The 18,494-nt window shown below is 46.7% G+C and overlaps 2 protein-coding genes across 10 annotated transcripts in view; one reads left to right on the top strand and one right to left on the bottom strand.

Moving 5' to 3' along the window:
- Positions 1–18,494, top strand: part of HABP2 (hyaluronan binding protein 2) — a 40,578-nt gene that overhangs the window by 18,762 nt on the left and 3,322 nt on the right. Inside the window, exons 3-13 of one of the 2 annotated variants that reach the window (XM_012448015.3) lie at positions 2,569–2,685; positions 4,188–4,295; positions 5,444–5,560; positions 6,318–6,437; positions 7,242–7,413; positions 8,902–8,999; positions 10,187–10,442; positions 11,546–11,688; positions 12,846–12,980; positions 14,787–14,932; positions 17,219–17,384. In XM_012448015.3, coding sequence (XP_012303438.2) covers positions 2,569–2,685; positions 4,188–4,295; positions 5,444–5,560; positions 6,318–6,437; positions 7,242–7,413; positions 8,902–8,999; positions 10,187–10,442; positions 11,546–11,688; positions 12,846–12,980; positions 14,787–14,932; positions 17,219–17,383 — 1,577 coding nt within the window. In that variant the 3' untranslated portion in view covers position 17,384. Of the gene's footprint in view, positions 1–2,568; positions 2,686–4,187; positions 4,296–5,443; positions 5,561–6,317; positions 6,438–7,241; positions 7,414–8,901; positions 9,000–10,186; positions 10,443–11,545; positions 11,689–12,845; positions 12,981–14,786; positions 14,933–17,218; positions 17,385–18,494 lie in introns of those variants that run through there. The other variant, XM_064373841.1, reaches the window with a different exon arrangement.
- The window catches only part of NRAP (nebulin related anchoring protein), a 75,899-nt gene continuing 75,245 nt past the window's right edge, over positions 17,841–18,494 (bottom strand). For 5 of the 8 annotated variants that reach the window (XM_012448009.3, XM_021676939.2, XM_021676937.2 and 2 more), the window contains one exon: positions 17,841–18,099. In XM_012448009.3, the coding sequence (XP_012303432.2) occupies positions 17,992–18,099 (108 nt within the window). In that variant the 3' untranslated portion in view covers positions 17,841–17,991. The remainder of the gene's footprint in view (positions 18,100–18,494) is intronic. The other 3 variants (XM_021676936.2, XM_012448011.3, XM_012448013.2) reach the window with 1 other exon arrangement.

The raw sequence follows: 18,494 nt of genomic DNA, 5'->3' as shown, positions 1-18,494 counted from the left end.
GTCACTCCTAGATCCTTCGCCTCTTTACTGCCCTTTAATCACCTTCCTTAGCTGGCTTTCATCCCCCACCCAACCTTGTGACTGGAGGCTTCTTTGAGGATAAAGCCACATTCTACTCTTATTTGTATAACTCTCCATCATCCCCAATGCCATCCTGCACCTGGCATAATACTTGGCCCACTGTAGGTTCACAAGACAAGTTACTTATGCAGACAATAGGATTAAGTGCCAACATAATGGGAAAGACAAAATAAGGTTTAAGCCTGGAGGTGGAGAAACCCTCCCAGACAATGTTCCTGTAAAGCACCTTCAAATCACATGGCTGCCCATCCTAAATGCAAAGGATCTTGATGACTTTCCTTGCACAGCCACTAGCGGGATGGCTTCTTCCATCCGAGCCATCTGGGGCCACTGAACTCTGTTGGTCCTATCCACCTCGACTGAGGCCCATGGGCCCTAGAGAGTAGCAAGCCTTGCTTGGCAGGAATACATTCAAAGCCAATGTATTTTATTTTTTCTTTGGCATCACTGAGAGGTGAGCAGATCTTGTTACTAGGTCTGGATTCAAATCAAAATCCTCTAACAGACATTTCATTCATCCCTCGTCACATGGAAAAGCCACCATCTACATCAGAATCTTTCCCACTTTTAAATATTTGCAAAAGAAGTAATTATTAATGACCTCACCAAGATTAGCCAGTCAGACTGCCAACCTGTGGGAGAGATGGGAGAAATTACAGAAACAACCTGAAGAGCACTTATCTACGAACACCTGTTGGGAAAACAAACATAAATTCTCCAAAGAAAAAGAAATAAATAAGCGATGCATTTGTCTCATTACCAAACCCCATTGTCTCTCCTAAATGTCAGTTTGAAATCTTTCATGTCAAACTCAGAAAAAACATTTTTTTCTCACTTTCTCCCTCTCTTTCTCTGCTTTATCACGCTAGATGGAGGAAAACTTTATTTGCTCCAGGAAGACAATGGCCTTATCTTCAAACTGGATCCTCAGCCCTAGAAAGGTGGCCTCCCCCGGGAGCATTTTCATAGTGGGGAAAAGCAGTTCGGGAGAAATAATGAGCAAACCAAGGGAGTCTTGACTTGACACTGTGATAAATGAGGTGAAACTTTGGCAAGAAACCAGAGTTGGCGTATTCAAAAAAGAAATAAAAAGATAGCTCCATTTTAATGGGAAATATAAAACAGTCATTGTGCAAAAGTCGATTTTTCAAAAGCCAGAGAGATAAAGACTCTAACAGAATGACTGAGAGACGACTAAGATAATGTGGTTGATAATCAGGCTTAGGTAAAGTGCCATCTTCCAAGCCATCAGCTGGCTCCGTAGGAGTGCCTTTTCAAGTCAGCTATCTGCATTTGCTCCTGCCTCATTATCATATGCATCTCTGGACAGCTTCCTTGTAGCTTCAGCTTGTCGACTTTGCCGTACTCCGGCCGGCTGGAGAGAGCAAAGTCAACTCGACTTTCTTCAAATCCCAAACTTCCACAGACCTACCAGAATCTCCCCCAAGGCTCCGGAGAGCAAAGAGCTTGAGTCCAGACACCCTTACACATGCCTGTTTTTTCCCAATGAACAGTCTAGTGTGAGGGTTACAACTGTAGGCAAAATCCATGGACTTTTACAAGGTTATTCTTGGGAAATTCCTAATGAGCATGCTGGATATTCAATGTGGATGGTGGAACACGTTTTCCCAAGGGTAAGTGTGGAAGTATCCGAGGCAATGTAAGGCACCAGCTGAAACAGTTGAGTGCTGCGGTTGAGCTAGTGAGGTATAGGGGTTGTATAGAGACAAACTGCCTTAGTTCATGTTAGTCGTGTGACATTGGCCAATTTACTCAATCTCTTTCAGCCTCGGGTTTCTCAGCTTAGAGTGAATAATACATCTCCTATATTTTTATGAAGATGAAGTTAAATGGTGCATGTTAAGTGCTTAGCACAGGGCATGGTACATAGAAAAGGCTTAATAAATATTATCTGTTAAAATGACTCTATGGATACTGCTTGGAAGTAGTTGATGCCATGATCAAAAGTAAAATGAAGAGTTTTCTTTGATTTCATTCAGCTACGGTGACTAATGAATTCCCATCAAGAAATATTATTCGCAGGAGAAGCCAACCAACCAGGCACTCGAGCACAGTGTGATCTGACCCCAGGCAGACCTCATGTAGGGCCCTGGAGGCATGCTAGGTCCCATTCCTCTTCCTGCTGTTCAAAGATGAGAAAACCAAGACTCAGTGATACAGTTGGCTTACCCAAGATCAAGGGAGTAGAAAGCCACGACTTGGCTGCTTCTCTTAACTTCCAGTCAGGTGCTCACGACCCTGCTAAATGTCAACACTACCTTACCAGGTCGTAACATTCCCCCAAGTGAGAAGATGCAAAGCCTGAGCCCTCCTTTCTACTCCCCTCACTGTGCAGAGCTGGAGAGACACATGGTTCCTCCTGCAGGACTTTGAATTATTTGGGGAAAAGGTATCTAACTAAATAAAATGCTGGCTTATTTGAGTCCAATGATTAGGATTTCTTCTGTCCTGTTCCCACCCCTGCAGACTGGACCCCTGACCTCTATGACGAAAGCTATGAGCATTCTGACCAGGAAGAGACTACCAGTAGCACACTTGCCCAACCTGAGAATCCTGACTGGTACTACACTGAGGACCAAGTTGGTAGGTACCAAATTTCCTTCAGGGACTCTCTTGGGAGAAGGGCAGAGGGCAGTGTACATAGGACCACATGCAACGACCTCTCTCTCCTCCTCTCTGGCCAGCATTGTAAAATAGCTATGTGAAATAGCTATGGAAGAAATTATTTGGACTGGCTTTTTTTTCTGTTAGATTCCTGTATTGTGAGGAATGGGGAGGTTTTTATAGACCATCTGCCCTACCCCTCAAATGGCAGATGAGGTAAGTGATGCTAGGAGAGGATTTGACTTAGCCAAGGTCATGCATCAAGTTAATGCAACATTGTCCAGGTTTCCTGATGCCGTGAATAGCAGCCGTGTTCAAAATCACTCCCATGGCTTAGATTACAAGTCAGACCTTAAGGATGCAGGAAGTCTGTGTAAGCCTTGAGCACCGGACTATAGCATGCACACATTCAGCTTTGGAACTTTCCTTCCCTTCTGCCTTTGCCAGGACTTTTCCCTTTCACCTTTTTCTTTCTCCATTCACTCTTCAGACGCTTTCCACAGTTGTTAGATTGTGCGTGTGTGTGTGTGTGCATGTGTGTGTATATATTCACACACGTGTGCTTCTACCACGCTTGTTTTTGTTTTCGTGGCTTCTTAACCCGAGCAATGAGACAGAAAGGAAAATAAGAAGCTGGGTCCAAGCAATGCCATGTGACTAAACCAGGAGAAGGAATGGAAAGCACTTAGCAGCTGGAATAAAAGCTGTGTAACTGTGCAAAGTGGCCTGGAAGGCAGGGCCAAGATACAGGGCATGGGGGAACATCAGAAGGGACCATCAAAACAAGAGCAGGGCCCAGGGATCCTAGTTCCTGAACCAAAGAACAATGTGTGTGAACAGAAGGATAAAGAATTCCCCAAGGGAAGATCCATTCAGACAACCATGAAAAGCCACAGGCACAGATGAAATATGACAAAATCTAACTGAACAAGTAGTTGAAGAAAGATGAAGGCCACTGGGTCATTTCCTCCTCGCCGCCAATTCTTCTGTCACCCTCTTGCCTTTGGTCTTCTCTCCTGATGTTCAGAAAGCTTGCGTTTCATTAGGGGTGGGTTTTCTTTCCCCACTCCTGACCTCCACCCCTGGGCATTGGAAGTAGGGGAGGTCTTCAGGCTTGTGAAATACCTTCAGCATCAGAGACAGACCCTGTGGCACTCCCAGCAAGACTGGGAGGAGAAAAACACTGATGAGGGAAAAGGGGAGTTTCTCAATGAGAAAGGCCCCATCCTAAGCCAGGCCGAGGGGAGACAGTCGTGGTTCCTTCTCGCCTCTCCTCTCACTAACCTGAGTCCCTCTCTCTGGTTAGGTGACTGCAGTTTTCTTTGCCGTTTAAGGACAACATATGGTTTCCTCCTTTCCCCGGTTTCTGGCTAGGTAGTTACTCTCTCATTTAGGGGCAGGAGACTGAAATTAGATGAAAAAGTTGGGGGGCTTCTCACCTGCCATCCTTACCAATATTACCTTCTTCCTGTGTGTCTTAGATCCGTGCGAGCCCAATCCCTGTGAACATGGTGGGGACTGCCTTGTCCATGGGATCACCTTCACATGCAGCTGCCTAGACCCTTTCTCTGGGACTAAATGTCAGAAAGGTGAGTATATCATCACTAAATCCACTCTTCCCTCTGAGTTAAACAAGAGGCAGTCCTTTCTGTGTGAGAAAGCACCGCGTGATGCCCTGGAAAGGATTATAACTGCAAATACTGTATCATGCATAATGGATTTCTCTGCAGGGTCCCAGGCAGCCTCTCACTGGATCCTCACCCCTGCACTGTGAGATGGAGCTAGTACATTCATTCTACAGATGGGAAGATTGAGGCTGAGAGGGTCTAAGAGCTGGGCTCTAACCAAGATGTATTCCAAGCTCAGAATTTTGTGTTTAGAGTGTTTGTTCTAACTGCAACAGAGTAATGTTGTCCTCAAATGGAGAGCAGGAAGGATCTCAGGGCATATGAGGCCCAACCCAGTTAAAGAACGGAAACCCAGAGAGTGGGGGCATTTGATCAAGGTCACACAGCTAGCTAGGTGTAGAACAGAAATTAGAGCCCTGGTGCCTGACTTCTGGCCCATGCTCTTTCATTCTGCCATCCTGACTGTGTCTGCCTTTAGTGAACTCTTGTAGGCATAACATGAGGCCATGGAATAAAGCATCAGGAATAGGACTCCTAGGGGCTAATTTTACCCCTAGAGAAAATCTGGATTTGGGCTGATCTTGCAACCATCTTACTTGGTGGAGGGTCTTAGGTGTATGTAGGGCTTTGTGGTTGACTTCTTCCCTTGGTGCCCTCTTCACTTATTCTTTTGATTTCCAATCCTGCAATTTCTTCGATAATTTTTCAGGATGGTTGAGACTATTGAGTATAAATATAGCATCTGGGCTCGTTCCTCAACTTCTCAGAAAAGTGACAAAATTTAAATGGACTCTGAAGTTAGCTAGAAAATAGAGGGACTAAAATTGTACCTCTGTTTGGTGAACGTGTAACAATTATCAAAGTTTTTATTAGGATAGAAAAATTAAGACTATGGGCACTGGAAGCAACATGGAAGACAATCAGCCATGACTCAAAGATGAGACAGAGGCTTTGTCCTGGCGTAGCCTAGTATTTCAGGACCATGGACAAGGCTACACCACTGTCGGTAATCCCACCTCCCACTGTACTGTACATTTATCCTTCTAAGAAAAATATGCCCCAAATAATGTCTTATGCGTTGCCCTCACTTCTCTATGGATCTCCTACAGTGCAAAACAAGTGCAAGGACAACCCATGTGGCCGAGGCCAATGTCTCATTACCCAGAGTCCTCCCTACTACCGCTGTGCCTGTAAACACCCTGATACAGGTCCCAACTGCTCCCAAGGTAAGTGGTGGAGGCCCCTTCGATGCTAGGCTGTCTGTGCCCTATGTTGTACCTGCATCCTTCTGCATAGAAGCCTAGATGCATCTGATGTTTTTGTGGCAGGCATCCAAGATGATCCTTTTCCCTAGGATTTCTAAAGATTCTTTATCCCTGGATCGACTCCATCTAGTGGGAATTGACTGGTCTGTGTCCCTTCCCAACCAAAAAGAATCATCCTGAAACTCACTTCTTCCAGCAAGTAGGCTTTGATCTATTCCCGAGAGGGACCAAGTAGGGGAATTAATACATATCAAGTGCCAGCTGTGAGTCAGGCATTGTCTCAGGAAATTTATGTTCTTTCTTGCATTCTCCAAAAACACCTCGAGGAATTTACAGATGAAGAACCTGAAATGTACACAGGTTACTCACTTGCTCATGGTCACATGGATGTCAGCAGGGCAGAGCTCTACCTAGCTCAGACGGGGCCCAGCACTCCTGCTCCATCCATGCCTCTTCGCTTCCTTACTGAGTGACCCATCTACTTATGCGCTTATGCATGGCCTCCAGCCATATTGCTTCATCCATGTTTGCTTATGTTCTTAAGGCTTCTGTGTACACTTACTAGAGTGTCAGTGGATCTGTCTTTTCCCTCTGGTGACCCATCTTTCTGGTGAAAGGATAGACACCAGTAGAATGCCACTAGTGTCTCCTTGTCATCTCAGACACGGATTGTAACTCCTTCTGAAGAGCCTTCCTGGCCCCATTCCTGTGTTCACAGTGGTTCCTGTGTGCAGGCCAAACCCCTGCCGGAATGGGGGTACCTGCTCCCGGCATAAGCGGAGATCCAAGTTCACCTGTGCATGTCCTGACCAGTTCAAGGGGAGATTCTGTGAAATAGGTATGGGTCTCTGCCACCACCTCATCAGGGCCACAAGTGAAGCCTCTGGAAGCTTTTTCTCTAGGGGTTTTGTTGCCAGAATGTGGTTCACATCAAGTTTCCCAAACTCTACTGTTGCCTCAGCTTTCTTGCCTAAGGGGATAAGGTATGTCTGGCTTCGTATAAAGAAAGTAATAGGGCTGGGCGCGGTGGCTCACGCCTGTAATCCCAGCACTTTGGGAGGCCGAGGCAGGTGGATCACGAGGTCAAGAGATTGAGACCGTCCTGGTCAACATGGTGAAACCCCGTCTCTACTAAAAATACAGAAAAGTAACTGGGCATGGTGGTGCGTGCCTGTAATCCCAGCTACTCAGGAGGCTGAGGCAGAAGAATTGCCTGAACCCAGGAGGCGGAGGTTGCGGTGAGCCGAGATCGCACCATTGCACTCCAGCCTGGGTAACAAGAGCGAAACTCCGTCTCAAAAAAAAAAAAAAAAGAAAAAGAAAATAATAAACTTGAATGTGGTGGAGCCAAATCAAAACACCTGGGCATCCCTGGGCCTTAACCCACCTTCCATCAGTTCTTGTGTGAGCCAGAATTAAATAACTAAGGTCCCACACCTACAACCACTATATTTCATGTTTTAAGCAGGATTAAATGTGGGTCATTCAACATTTTTTGTCTTTCTGAAACTTTGTGGTGGAATCTCAGGGCAATAAATACGCAGGTCCAGTTTTCTCACCACTTGACATACCCAACAAACCCTTTTTGGGAGCAGCTTACCCATGGCTGTTGGTTCTCACATTGCTACCTGCTCTTTCGGAGGTTCTGATGACTGCTATGTTGGCGATGGCTACTCTTACCGAGGGAAAATGAATAGGACAGTCAACCAGCACGCATGCCTTTACTGGAACTCCCACCTCCTCTTGCAGGAGAATTACAACATGTTTATGGAGGATGCTGAAGCTCATGGGATTGGGGAGCACAACTTCTGCAGGTAACTGTTACCTTATTTATGCTTGAGTTTAAAACAGATCATTGAGACTCATCAGCCTTCTTTCTAGGAAGATTTTCTTACTCAGGATAGGCTAGTTATACTGCTATAGCAAACAACTGCTGAATCTCAGTGGTTCAAATACATCAGAGTCTACTTCTGGGCCGGTCGCTGTGGCTCACGCCTATAATCCGAGCACTTTTGGAGGCCGAGGCAGGCAGATCACTTGAGCCCAGGAGTTTGAGACCACCCTGGGCAAAATGGGAAAACCCTGTATCTACCAAAAATACAAAGTAATTAGTTGGACGTGGTGGCTGGCGCCTCTAGTCCTAGCTAATTAGAAGGCTGAGATAGGAGGATCATCTGAATCCAGGAGGTTGAGGCTGCAGTGAGCTGTGATTGTGCTGTTGCACTCCAGCCTGGGTGACAGACTGAGACCCTGTCTCGAAAAAAAACCAAAAGTCTATTTCTTACTAATGTTGCATGTGTCATGTGGGTTGGTGGCAGTGATGGTAGGGGATTCAGCTCCACAGGGTTACTCAGATACTCAGGATCGGCAAGAAGAGACTGGAAAATGAAGCGTGAGGTCTTTACTACCTCAACCTAGAAGGGATATATCCTCTCCACATACATATTTCATTGGTCGGAAATAATCACATGACCCCACATAGAGCAAGTACAATGTCTGTTGTTGAAGGTGATGGTCCCTGACCCAAGGATGTTCAGGTTTCTCTCCACATACATATTTCATTGGTCGGAAATAATCACACGACCCCACATAGAGCAAGTGCAATGTCTGTTGAAGGTGATGGTCCCTGACCCAAGGATGTTCAGGTTTTTCCATGTGAGGGTAATGCCATCACCCTCCCTAGTGGTGATCTAGTTTCCTTCTTCCTTTTCTGCTGCCTCCAGGCCACTCTGTTGGCTTCCTGTCACTACCCTTTGTCCAGCCAAGGCCAATGAGTCCTGTGAGTTGCAGATTAGCAGGAGGGGGTCTTTGTATGACTTTGAACTGGGTTCATAAATGAGGATTTTTTTTTTTTTTTGTGCAGAACACTAAGACCTTACACTTGCACTCACCTTGAGCTGTTCTCTGTGGAGCTGTCTTCGGGGAGAGGGCAGGGGGCTCTTGGCAGCCTTTCTCAGAGGATTCCCATGCATAGAATTCAAAGACTCAGGCAGAGGAACCCAACTCTTACCATGTTTATGGGATGATTTTACTCTCCTGACATAGAAAGTTCATCAACAGGGATCTCATTTTTTTCCTACAAACAATTTGATGTGTCCTGTGGATCTGGCATGAGACTTATCAGCTGCTTCCTCGTCCTTGAGATTTTCCTCTGGAAGTCAAGGTTTTCCCAAAAAACTATAAACACCCTTCTGTGCTAAGAGGAGCACAAGAGCTTGACGCCTTCTTATCCAAAGTTTCTTTAATAAGATCCAGTGGGTTCACCAAGCCTTGACTCTGAGTTGTTTTGTTTTGTATTTTAGAAACCCAGATGCAGACAAAAAGCCCTGGTGCTTCATTAAAGTTAACAGTGACAAGGTGAAATGGGAGTACTGTGATGTTACAGCCTGCTCAGCCCAAGGTAAAGGCCATGGCTATCCAGAGGCCCAGGGGGTTGGTGGGGGGGGGCATGGAGATTTGTAGGGAGATGTCCCTGGCACCTGGTCCCTCCCTTGCCCTGTTCTTCCTCCACACCTGCTTTACCAATTCCCATCCCAGTGCCAGCCCAATTGCCCAACCATCTGCACCCACCAGGATGCCAAGCAGGTCTGAATACCTTTGTGGGTTCGGGTCAGGTCGTCCAACTCTAAACTCAAGGTTTCTGACTCCAAGTCAGTGGCCTCAGGAGATATTTACCCATCTCTTGCTATTTGCCAGCCACCATGCTGGGCCCTGGGTATAGAATGGTGATCAAACAGTGGCTGGGCTCCTATAGCCTCTCAGGATACAAAGCATCCAAATTCCAGTCTCACAATCTTCCTGCCAGTCTGCCCTGGCCCTGCTCTGTGTCCACATATGAAATGATGTGCCCTTTCACCCTGACCAGTGGGATTCCCTCCCTGAGGAGTTTCACCTATGTGCCTTTGATCTTATGGTTGCTTCTGTTTATAACACTCCATCCCATGTCTGTACTTGTCTGTATACAACTATTCTTTGAGAACCAACTCAAATATCTTCTCCTCCAGGAAGTCCTCCTTGATCTCTCCAGTAAAATGTTATCTCTGCCTCCTTACAAACCCCAAGGAATGAGGCAAGACACCACCTATACAACATTTACTGCTCTTTCCTTTTGTATCACAGTCGTCTGTGCAAATGTCTTACCTCACCTATTCTACTTCATCTGAAGATCCTCTCCTCTACCCTGAAAAATCCTCCATAATTGTAAGTCTGCATTAATAATGAAGGATGCATTGATGATGCACACTTATAATTGTGGATGCTTTGTCAGGGTAGAATATATACCCAGTGATGGATTTGTATATTTGCATAAACATAATGTGTTTGTGTACATGTCAATCTTAGGAGTCACGCACTTTGAAAGGAAAAAAATAATCTTCATTGTTAATTATGTAGACTAGCTTTATGTAATGCAATGTATTCAACAAATATCAACTGTGAGCCTACTGCATGCCCACCCCGTTCCAGTACAGTCTCTCAGCTCTGGACCCCTGCTCAGTGGCTGGGCTCAGAGTCACACCTCTGCCCGAGCCCTGCTGAGGAACTGGAGGGAGGCTGAATAGCATGATTTGTCTTACTTGTGTCCCACAGACATTGCCTACACAGAGGAAAGCCCCACTGAGCCATTGTCCAAGCTTCCAGGGTTTGACTCCTGCGGAAAGACTGAGATAGCAGAGAGGAAGATCAAGAGAATCTACGGGGGCTTTAAGAGCACGGCTGGCAAGCACCCGTGGCAGGCATCCCTGCAGACCTCAGTGCCTCTGACCATCTCCATGCCCCAGGGCCACTTCTGCGGGGGGGCACTGATCCACCCCTGCTGGGTGCTCACTGCTGCCCACTGCACCGAGTAGGTGCTAATAGGGATCAGGGTGGCTTGAGTGCCTGGGGGTGCTCTCCCCTTCCTGTCTGAGCAGTGTCTTGGTAGCTCTGGCAGGATTAGGGGGTCTGATATGGGTTCAAGGGCAAAAGAATGCCTCCTTAAAGCCAGATGGAAAATAGCTACCACATCTAGAATGCTCACCATGTGCACTGCCTGTATTATATGACATTTAATCCTCAATGCTGTTTGCTGGAAGACAAGCTGAGGAAGGTCAGGGATTTTTATCTGTTTTATTAATTGTGAGATATCCAGTGTCTTGAGCATGTCTTTGTAGATAGCAAGTGCTGAGTAAATATTTGTGGAGGAAAAGAGTTTATTGTTATTCCTTTTTGTAAGTGAGGACATTGAATCTTGGGATTCTGCCTTTACCTTGCCTGAAGTTACATGGAAAGTAGGTGGACAAGTAAGATGGAAACCCCATTCTATCTGCTTCTTTGACTTCTTTTGTCCTGCCTTGAACAGAGGAAAGCATGCTCCACTGTCTGATGCCATCACCAATGACCCTTCTGAGTCAGGTGTCTCCAGCCAGGCCTCCTGTGTGCCTTAGATAAGCAAGTACCTTCTGGGGAACTGAAGAGTCACTGCCTCTTCTGAGCTCCCTATGCTCATGGTCAAGGCTGGTCCAACAAAGCCTAGGTTCTAGAGGTAGCCTTGATGGTCTTCCAGTTCACTTTGTTAATAAATGATTTCTCTGGGATTCTAGGAGGTGGTGCTCCTCAAGAGAGGTCAAGCATGCAAACATTAGCACCTGCCAATGGATTTGAGAAGATTGGTTCAAGATGGCAATGGCTGTTTTTTTTTTTTTTTTTTTGGCAAGGCCTAGGGAGAATGGGAGGTCTCCCATGAGGAGTGGATAAAAGTTACAACTTACATTTGGAGCTTGCTTCTGTTAATAAAGCACTTTCCTTACATTATCTTATTTGGACCCCATCACAGCAGAGTTCTGTGAGTGAGACGAGGGTTACAGATGAGGAGGCTGAGTCTGCAGAAGGTCAGATTTGCCAAAGGCCACATAGCTGAGCAGGAGCAGAGCCAGAGCTATTTCCTAACCATCTCATTTTCTCTTGCAGCATAAAAGCCAGACATCTCAAGGTGGTGCTAGGGGACCAGGACCTGAAGAAAGCAGAATTTCACGAGCAGAGATTTGGGGTGGAGAAGATATTCAAGTACAGCCACTACAATGAAAGAGATGAGATTCCCCACAATGATATTGGCAAGTCTCCTCTTTCATGGCTCTCCTGAGAGTCCTGTCCTGGGTGGAGTTCTCTAGGAATGGAACACTGAAGTTTGGTTCTAGAAGATGCTCTTGATTGTTTTTGGTACCTCTTGGACACTGTAAGGTAGAGAGCTCTATTCCAGAGCGCTTTAGTTTTTAAGAGTATGTGTAATTGTGGATAAATGGGATATGCTCTTAAACAGAGGGGAAGCAATGCTAGGAACTTGTGCTGTGGAATGGGCTTGGCCTGGAATCCCAGCTTCCCGACTTTCTCGCCAGGAGCCAGCTCACCTCCCTGAGCCCTCTTTTCTTTTCTATGAAATGGAAACTCTGATGCACAACTCTCAGCTTCCTGTGTGTCAGGTGACAGGATGAGCATGCAAGCACATCCTGGCCCCTGGCAGGTGCTCCAGTGCAAATGCAGTGACGTTCCTAGCTACCAGCTGCTCAGTTCTATATCCCGTTTCCCTTTACACGAGACCCCTCCCCCCCCGCCTCTCTCTCCTTCCTCAATGGCTGTTTTTTCCTCTTATGGCCTGTTTCTTAAAAAATGGATTAGGAATTCTTTCAAACTCGATAATTATTTTTTGTTTGTTTGTTTGTTTGCTTGTTGAGACAGAGTCTCCCTCTGTCACCTAAGTTGGAGTGGAGTGATGCAATCTCAGCTCACTGCCACCTCTGCCTCCTGGGTTCAACCAATTCTGTCTCAGCCTCCAGAGTAGCTGGGATTACAGGCGACTGCCAACATGCCTGGCTAATTTTTTCGTATTTTTAGTAGAGTCAGGGTTTCGCCATGTTGGCCAGGCTGGTCTCAAACTCCTCACCTCAAGTGATCTGCCCATCTCGACCTCCCAAAGGGCTAGGATTACAGGTGTGAGCCACTGTGCCCGGCCCAAATTATTGTCTTTGGCAAATCCGACCTTCTGCAGACTCAGCCTCCTCATCAATTATTATTTCTTGACAAGACTCTCACCCTGAAGTGTTACTTCTCCCCAGGTGGAAGTTCAAAATATGAAATGACCGTGGAAGACACTTTTTAGGCATGGCGGGGGTGGGTGGGTCTTTGCTGTGGCCACCTTCCCCAGCAAATTGAAGCTGGTGCTTCTTGGACAGACGTGACATCACACCCATTTCCCACCTCTCTCTCCACCTAGCTTTACTCAAGTTAAAGCCAGTGAATGGTCACTGTGCTCTGGAATCCAAATACGTGAAGACCGTGTGCTTGCCTGATGGGTCCTTTCCCTCTGGGACTGAATGCCACATCTCTGGTTGGGGTGTCACAGAAACAGGTGAGTCAGCCACGCACTCTCCCATGACTTAGGTGAACTACATCAACCAGATAAGAAAGGCCAAACTCAACTGTCCTTTTGAAGTTGAAATGAGTGTCATATTCAAAATGCATTAACCAAAGAAAGCATCTGCCTCATCGTTCAAGCTCTGGTTAAATTCCTCCACCCGCAGGGAGCCTTTCCTGAAGTTCTCTGATCTCCATATCTGTCCCTGACCCCTCCCCTCAAATATTTGAATTTTACCAAGCATTGACCTTGCATCCATGGAGACCTTGCTCCTTCCCTAGGTGGACTGGAAGGAGGAAAGTTCATGGATTTTTGAGTCAGACAGATTGGTATTCAATTCTTGACTTTGTCATTGAAAAACTGAGTTTTAGTTTCTCAATTATTATACTTAGATCTTAGGTTTGCAAGTGTGATCACAAGGGATGACAGAATTCTACAGAGACATTCATTAAGTCAGCCCTAGAAGATGGGAGTCAGGTCCCATTCAGCTCTGTCTGTTCCAAAGTACTTTGGTTGGGGCTCTTCATACAGTAGACATTCTATAAAATTTGTTAAATCCAGCTGTTGATTTGTCTTTAGGATTTGGTCTTATCTAAAAAAGTAACCAGTCAGGTGTGGTGGCGCATGCCTGTAATCCCAGTACTTTGGGAGGCTAAGGCGGGTGGATCACGAGGTCAGGAGTTCAAGACCAGCCTGGCCAACATGGTGAAACCCTGTCTCTACTAAAAATACAAAAATTAGCTGGGTATGGTGATACATCCCTGTAGTCCCAGCTACTCAGGAGGCTGAGGCAGGAGAATTGCTTGAACCTGGGAGGCAGAGGTTGCAGTGAGCTGAGATCTCACCACTGTACTCCAGCCTGGGCAACAGAGTGAGACTCTGTCTCCAAAAAAAAAAAAAAAATGTAACCGAAGGGTTACTTTTCTCATAGTACTGGCACGATTATACCCTCTTACACACACACACACAAATTCAGAATGGGATTTCATGTCTTTCCCAAATACTCAAAATATATTTCTCTTCCTTCCCAAATCTTGTCCTTAATAATGAATTGTGAGAATCACTTTAAATAAACCTGCAGAAAAGTCCACACATCTGAAGAAAGTGAAATGTAATATACAACTTTGAGGCTTTTGAGAAAGATGTCTGTCTAATTGGATTTAGGGTCAACCAGTAAACTCATTTTATAGCCGTTTTCACTGTAGTCCATCTGAACTTGTCACCCTCTATTACGCTCAATATGGTCTGGTCAGCATGGTGATGTCTCAGATGGGAATATTTTGCAGCCTCAGGTTAAAACTATTTTTCTTTTCATGAACAAGCCTCCAAGACTTTATGTTCAAAGCCAATGACATGTTTTGATTGATTTCATTACCTGTAGAGGGGAAAATGCCTGCTCTAGGAACCAGGTAGTCTACTGCACAGGGCACTTCATCCATTCATCCATCCATCCATCCATCCATCCATTCACTAAGAATTGTGCCAGCCCTTTTATTAGTCCTATGGGAATTTTAAAATGATTAAGAGAGCATCTACTTCCTCCTGAACCTCATGGCCTAGCTGGGGAGAGAGAGGCGGGAATATACGATCTGGTCCATCCATCGTGACAAGCACAGGACTGCAGGTCTGCATTGGCATGGTGAAGGCTAAACATGAGGCTTTTCTGCCCATCTCATGGAAAAACCCTTCCCTTCTGAGCTGAGAGTTGGTGGGTTTCTCCCTGACAGTCTTGCTTCTGGTGGGGTTGGTGCCACCCTGGTCCCCACAGTAGTGACTCTTTTCTCTGCCCCTTCCCTACAGGAGAAGGGTCCCGCCAGCTCCTGGATGCCAAAGTCAAGTTGATCTCTAACACTTTGTGCAACTCCCGCCAACTCTATGACCACATAATTGATGACAGTATGATCTGTGCGGGAAACCTTCAGAAACCTGGGCAAGACACCTGCCAGGTCAGAGACTCCAAGGGGTACTCGCAGAAGAGGCTGGCAGGATGTTTCACTAGGAAGAGGCCCCTTAGAGCCCTGGGCTGGGAGCTAAGTTCACAGGTCCATCTGCGGTAAAGCTAAGACACAGGTGGGCTGTGTCTGCCCCTGATCCCCTGGTGCATCTGCATCTACATCAACCCAGGATGACTCAGCATAATGACCACAGAGGTCACATTGCCTGCATTGTCTAATTTAACTCTCACAACACACTGGTGGAGGGGATGTCATGATCACATTTTACAGATGCTCAGAGACGTTATCTTGGCCTATAGCAATTGGGTGGCCAGTGGCAGGGCTGGGATTTGAAAAATATAGTCTTCAGGACACCAAAAGGGCTTGTGGCCTCGCGTTGGGCAGCATTTCTGAGAATCCCAGTGAGCAGGGAACTGTCCAGAAGATCAGTGGCTAGAAGAAGAAAGAGGAAGACCTAGAGATGTCACAAGAATATTAACTCAGGACTCATGTATGTGTGTGTGTGTGTGTGTGTGTGTGTGTGTGTGTGCACGTGCATACACAGGTGTGATAGTGAGAGAGACTGTGTGTGTGTGTGTGTGTGCATGAGAGAGAGAGAGAGAGAGACTGTGTGTGTGTGTGTCAGTCCTAGAAAACTAAGTATCTGTGTATCCTAGGGCCTTTGGGAACCCCAAGTTGCTGAGGCTTGTGACGCAAAGACACTGCAGCAGAGGGAGAAGGTGGTGGCTCCATCAACCAATGCTAAAGTGACATCGGGCTCTGCCCCAAGTCAAAGCCCACTCCCGATAGTCCCTCTTTTTGTAGGGATCACGTCACACAGGGTTCTTTCTAGAATCTCAGGAACACCTCCATTTAGAATTTTTTGCCTGTTTTCCCCGTAGCCTTCTAACCATCCTGGGAAACAGCATGCCGACATTCAAATCCCAACTCCTCGAGGGAGCCTCCCTGTGCAAAGGAACCCAAAAATGATTTGCTGGCCTTGAACTCACTTTGGGATGGGACATAGAGGTTCCTCTCTCCAGGGTTTGTGGCTCTCCTGTGACCCTCTGTCTCTCCCAAAGAGCCACAGATATTCACATACTCAGAGGAGGGGTAGATGGGTGCAATTTACTTAACCTCCGTCCCAGAAGATGGTTAAGAGTTCTTCAGGCTGGGCACGGTGGCTCAAGCCTGTAATCTCAGCACTTTGGGAGGCTGAGGCAGGCAGATTACCTGAGGTTAGGAGTTCAAGACTAGCCTAGCCAATATGGTGAAACCCTGTCTCTACTGAAAGAAATATAAAAATTAGCTGGGCATGGTGGCACGTGCTTGTAAGACCTAGCTATTGGGACTGAGACAGGAGAATTGCCTGGATCCAGGAAATGGAGGTTGCAATGAGCCGAGATGGTGCCAATGCACTCCAGCCTGAGCAACAAAGAGAGATCCTATCTCAAAAAAATTAAAAGCTTGTTCAATTCTCTAGATAATTCAAGAATTTCACTTGCAGGATTTTGAAAAAAATAGTTGTGGATATGAACCAGTTTCTGTCTCTTACTGTATGACTTTTATCAGTGATGAAAGCAATTCTTCAATCTCAGATGCCTAAGCTACAAAATGGAACTAATCTATCCATAAGATCACAAGGTCGTGGCTAAGTTTAAAAGCAAGAATTCATTTTTTTAAACACCTGCCAGTTGTAGTGATTAAGCAGTATTAAGTATTCAAGAGCTATCATCCTCAGTGTCTTCTTTTCCTCACCGTGATCATCCTCACTGCCTTCGATAAGGGTTTAATACGAACCAGGCACTGTTCTATATACTGTACTAAAAATAGAACCCTGGGGGATGGGGATCTCTTGCTATCTATGGTTTATGTGTGAGAAACTGAAGCCCAAGATCACATGTCTAGCAGGTGGTAGCGCCTGGCCTGAAACCCAGGAGATCTGACCCCATAGACCGTGCTGAGCACCTAGGCCACGCTGCCTTGGAGTCCCCATCCTCCTCCCTGTGTGTGCTGTGGGCCCCTGAGAATTCACAGTCATAATATTTGCATCACTAAGAGTTGGGAAGTGCATCCCTTAGCTTCTTTGCCAAGCCCTCATGGACTCAGAGATGGAGGACACTGTTATCTTCTCTCCCTTAGAGTCTTGCATCACGTGAGACGTGGGGAGAGCCTTGTCACTGCTTTCCAGGGAAACCCACGGAGGCCGGCAAGGGACTCCACACCATCCCTCCCTGACACCCCCTGGAGACAGGTGGGGGAGTCTCCAAATGTCTCTTATGCCTCTGTTTCCTTTAGGGTGACTCTGGAGGCCCCCTGACCTGTGAGAAGGACGGCACCTACTACGTCTATGGGATAGTGAGCTGGGGCCTAGAGTGTGGGAAGAGGCCAGGGGTCTACACCCAAGTTACCAAGTTCCTGAATTGGATCAAAGACACCATCCAAAGTCAAAGTGACTTCTAAGGTACTGTCTTCTGGACCTCAGAGCCCATTCTCCTTAGCACCCCGACACTGGGAGGCCTCATGGCCAACAATGGACACCCCCGGAGCCTCCAGGGGACCATGCAGTGAAGTGTCCTCGCTCTCAGCAGAGACAACTGCCACCCAGCCTGGGCCTTCCCAGACTGGCATTTGCATGATTTTACCAGGCTCCTTCTGCCTCCCTTGGTAACCCAAGGAATGATGGAATCAACATGCCATAGTATGTTTGCTTCCCTCAACCAACTGTACCTTCTAGAAAATCAGTGTTCACAGAGACTGCCTCCACCACAGACATCTGCAAATGCAGACATCAGAATGCCCAGCATCAGCAGGCACCACCATCACATCTTTACTCCCCAGCCCAGACACTCGAGGTACTCAACAGAACCAGCCATCCACGTCTAGGTATCAGAGAGGACCACAAATACAACATTCTCCATTCACTTTCAGTGTTAGTATTTTAATAAAGGCAGATCTAGGATGGGCTGGTGGGCCATTTCTTCCAGCTCGCCCAAATCGAAGCCATCTGAAGCATGTCTCTGGTGAGCAAACTGCCTCTCTGGCCTCTCAAGAATCGGAGCAGACATGGCTCACAACAGCAGGGCCTTCTTCCTTTTGACGTGCAGAATCTCAGTGGCATCTGGGTTCACCTCCCCACTCTGATGATCTCCAGCCTCCATTGCTTCTGCCCTGGGCTGCTGAAATCAAACATACCCCAAGTTAAAATGACGCTCCAGGCCTGTTCCCATAGGACACGCTAAGAAGCCCCGGGAGCATTTAACATGTTCACCTTCCCCTTCTTTTTCCCTTCCTCTACCCTCCCCAAGAAAAAGGGTCCTCAAGGCAAGAATGAGAAAGAAGCAAAGCCAATCTCTCATTTAGACCTGGCATCTTTCTTCAGAACAAAGTAGGGTTCAAAATGCACACTGTCGTATCCAGCGAGTCCCTGACCCTTTCTGCAAATGTAACGAGCCAGTAGTCAGAACAGCCTGGGCTGCCCTGGTCCGGGATTGATGTAACCCCGGTAGGTTTGCCTCTGCAGAACTAATGGCTGTGACTTCAGAGAAAGCCTTGCAGGAAGTTTAACCTGCAT

The sequence above is a fragment of the Aotus nancymaae genome, unplaced genomic scaffold (genome assembly GCF_030222135.1).
Source record: "Aotus nancymaae isolate 86718 unplaced genomic scaffold, 86718_ANA_hifiasm-v0.15.2.pri h1tg000010l, whole genome shotgun sequence".
NCBI classification, from domain to species: Eukaryota; Metazoa; Chordata; class Mammalia; order Primates; family Aotidae; genus Aotus; species Aotus nancymaae.
Note: the sequence above shows the minus strand (reverse complement) of the source record. Positions and strands in the feature narration are given on the sequence as shown.